This window comes from Dipodomys ordii, unplaced genomic scaffold, assembly GCF_000151885.1.
Source record: "Dipodomys ordii isolate 6190 unplaced genomic scaffold, Dord_2.0 Scaffold183, whole genome shotgun sequence".
NCBI classification, from domain to species: domain Eukaryota; kingdom Metazoa; phylum Chordata; class Mammalia; order Rodentia; family Heteromyidae; genus Dipodomys; species Dipodomys ordii.
In genome coordinates this window covers 126,431-129,039 of record NW_012267399.1, presented here as the reverse complement: position 1 = coordinate 129,039, position 2,609 = coordinate 126,431, and the positions used below count along the sequence as shown (strand labels likewise).

The 2,609-nt window shown below is 37.9% G+C and overlaps 1 protein-coding gene across 1 annotated transcript in view; it reads right to left on the bottom strand.

Moving 5' to 3' along the window:
• Positions 1 to 2,609, bottom strand: part of Tph1 (tryptophan hydroxylase 1) — a 29,978-nt gene that overhangs the window by 2,707 nt on the left and 24,662 nt on the right. The window contains exon 7 of the mRNA XM_013034117.1: positions 277 to 419. Within this exon, the coding sequence (XP_012889571.1) occupies positions 277 to 419 (143 nt within the window). The remainder of the gene's footprint in view (positions 1 to 276; positions 420 to 2,609) is intronic.

The following is a 2,609-nucleotide window of genomic DNA, read 5'->3' as shown; positions in this document are numbered from 1 at the left end:
CTCTGTACAGTATGTTCACAAAAAAGAAAAAGATAAAAAAGAAAGAAATATGGTGCCAGGTGCCAGTAGCCCATGCCTGTAATCCTAGCTACTCAGGACTTCAACGTTAGCTCAGGCAATAAAGTCTGTGAGACTATTATTTCTGGAAGTGGAGCTATGACTCAAGTGGTAGAGTGCTAGTCTTGAGTAAAAATGCTCACGGTCAGCACTCAACTTTGAATTGAAGCCCCAGAACCAGCATAAATGTGTGTGTGTGTGTGTGTGTGGAGTACTTACCTGGAAGACTTTCAGTGCTTTTATAAGTCCCCCAACTTCATTCTTTAAGGAAAAAATAAGAGTTGCTCTTCCCCTTTCTAACAAATGGTCTTTGTTCTCCTTATTGTCTTCGATCATGATGAGTTTAGAGTGATTCTCCAACACTAAAGTATAAAAATACAGACATAAGGCTAAACATGAGGTTGTACAACACAGAAAATATTTGATAACTTAGGGCATGTTCATTTCTCCAAGCTTCTGTTTCTTCACCTGCGAAATGTGAATGTGTAGTTCTGCCTTACAAGACTACAATGAGATCAAAACATAGCAACACCTTGCCTAATGCAATGCCTAAACTTTAACAGACATAAAATACATATGCTACTAGTTCTCTTTTCTTCTTTTACCAATCCAAATATTCTTTTAGAGTACAAACTTTCCTGGTAACTTGATACTGAGTGTTCTCCCTCTGTAAATGCCTGCCTTCCTCCCATCAAAATTTTAGTCCTCTTGAATAAAGACTTTAGGCTTTCTGATTAGAAAGCTCTTATGAGCTTTCTCTTCCATCCAATGAAGTCTTTTTCTTTATTTTTTTTATTGTCGAGGTGATGTACAGAGGGATTACAGTTTACATAAGTAAGGCAGTGATTACATTTCTTGTCTCACTTGTTACCCCCTCCCTCATTTTTCTCCCTCTTTCCCTCTTCCCATCCCCCTTCCAAGTTGTACAGTTCATTTCCAACATATTGTCTTGTGAGTATCACTGTTGCATAGGTTCCCACTTTGTCCTTTGTCTCACCATTTTGTTGTTCCCCTTCCCTTCCCTAGTTCAGATAAACATATATACAATACCCAGGATACCAAAATTGAATACAATGACAACGGGATAAACCACAGGAGGGAAAAAAAACACACACAAAACAAGAAATCATGTAGTACATTGAGAACAACAACAAAGAAAAACCTCTTGTGTCCATGTCTTGGAGCTCATTTCACTTACCATCATCTTATATGGTCATATGTACATAGCTATTGAGCTATTCTGCTCATCTGCTAAGATTTTTATCCTAGATGTATACTAATTATTACAAATAAGGGAAACCATGGAACCTATTTTGGGGGGTCTAGCTTAATATGATTTTTTCCAAGTCCTTCCATGTCCTTACAAATGAAGTGGTGTCATTCTTTCTGATGAAAGCATGTAATTCCATTGTATACATATATACTACATTTTCTTGATCCATTCATCTACTGAGGGGCACCTGGGTTGGTTCCATATCTTAGATATGGTAAATAATGCGCATCCTTTTTCTTAATACATGCTGCATAACATCTAAGGGCTCCTTAAAAGACAGGAGGAAGCCCCAAAGAGACTCACCTGACGTGACAGAGGAATAAAGTACCAAGTATGCCTCAATTATTCTCAACTATATGGTCGTAAACAATAGTCTGATAATGAGTTTGCCAGTGGAATGCTAGTTTCTGTTTTAGAACTCAACCATTCTGATGTCTTTGGAATTTAGTTGAACAAATATTTATCAGGCATGTAACAGATTGAAAGTCATCTAACTATAAGTTCCGAGAATAGGGAGATAAGGAAAAAAGTAGTTCCACATTCTATTGATGGCTAGATTTCATCCATTCTTAGCACCCATTTGTCAAAATGTGTAAGCTAAAATGATCATGCACTAGTATTATCCCATTTAATTCTCTTAAAAACCTTAGAGGAGTGGACAGAAACTATATTAATTTTATCAATGAGAAAACTTAAAATTTTAGTAACTAAGCTATCCATGCCCATGAACATGTGGAGAAGGTGAGAACAGGTCTTTAACACCAGGTCCTTAAAAACATGTATCTTTCTCCTTTTCTGAACATTGGGGGGCCATAGCCTGGGGAGAAAATGTTATCATCCATATTTTCATAACATTCTATAATTTAGCACTTATGAGGAATCAATTTTTGTTCCTTCATTCAACTATCTTCAACTCCTTTACAGACCCTCAGTATTGGACCTTTGTTTTTCTTTCCTTCCTCAACCTTCTACCTTCTCTTCCACCTTTGGGGAATCCCTCTAGCCTGTAAATACTAGCTTGTCAATTCTAGCTTGGCAAGTTTAAAGGCTACAAAATGACTAATGGGTCACACTTGTTTGAACCCATATGTAGAAGTAGACAAGATGTTTTCATTATCTTTTTTTTTTCTGGTCATAGGGCCTGAACTCTGGGCCTGGGTGCTGTCCCTCAGCTCTGCAGCTCAAGGCTAGCTCTCTACCACTTGAGCCACAGTGCCACTTCTGGCTTTTTCTGCTTATGTGGTGCTGAGGAATCAAACCCAGGGCCTCATGCATGCAA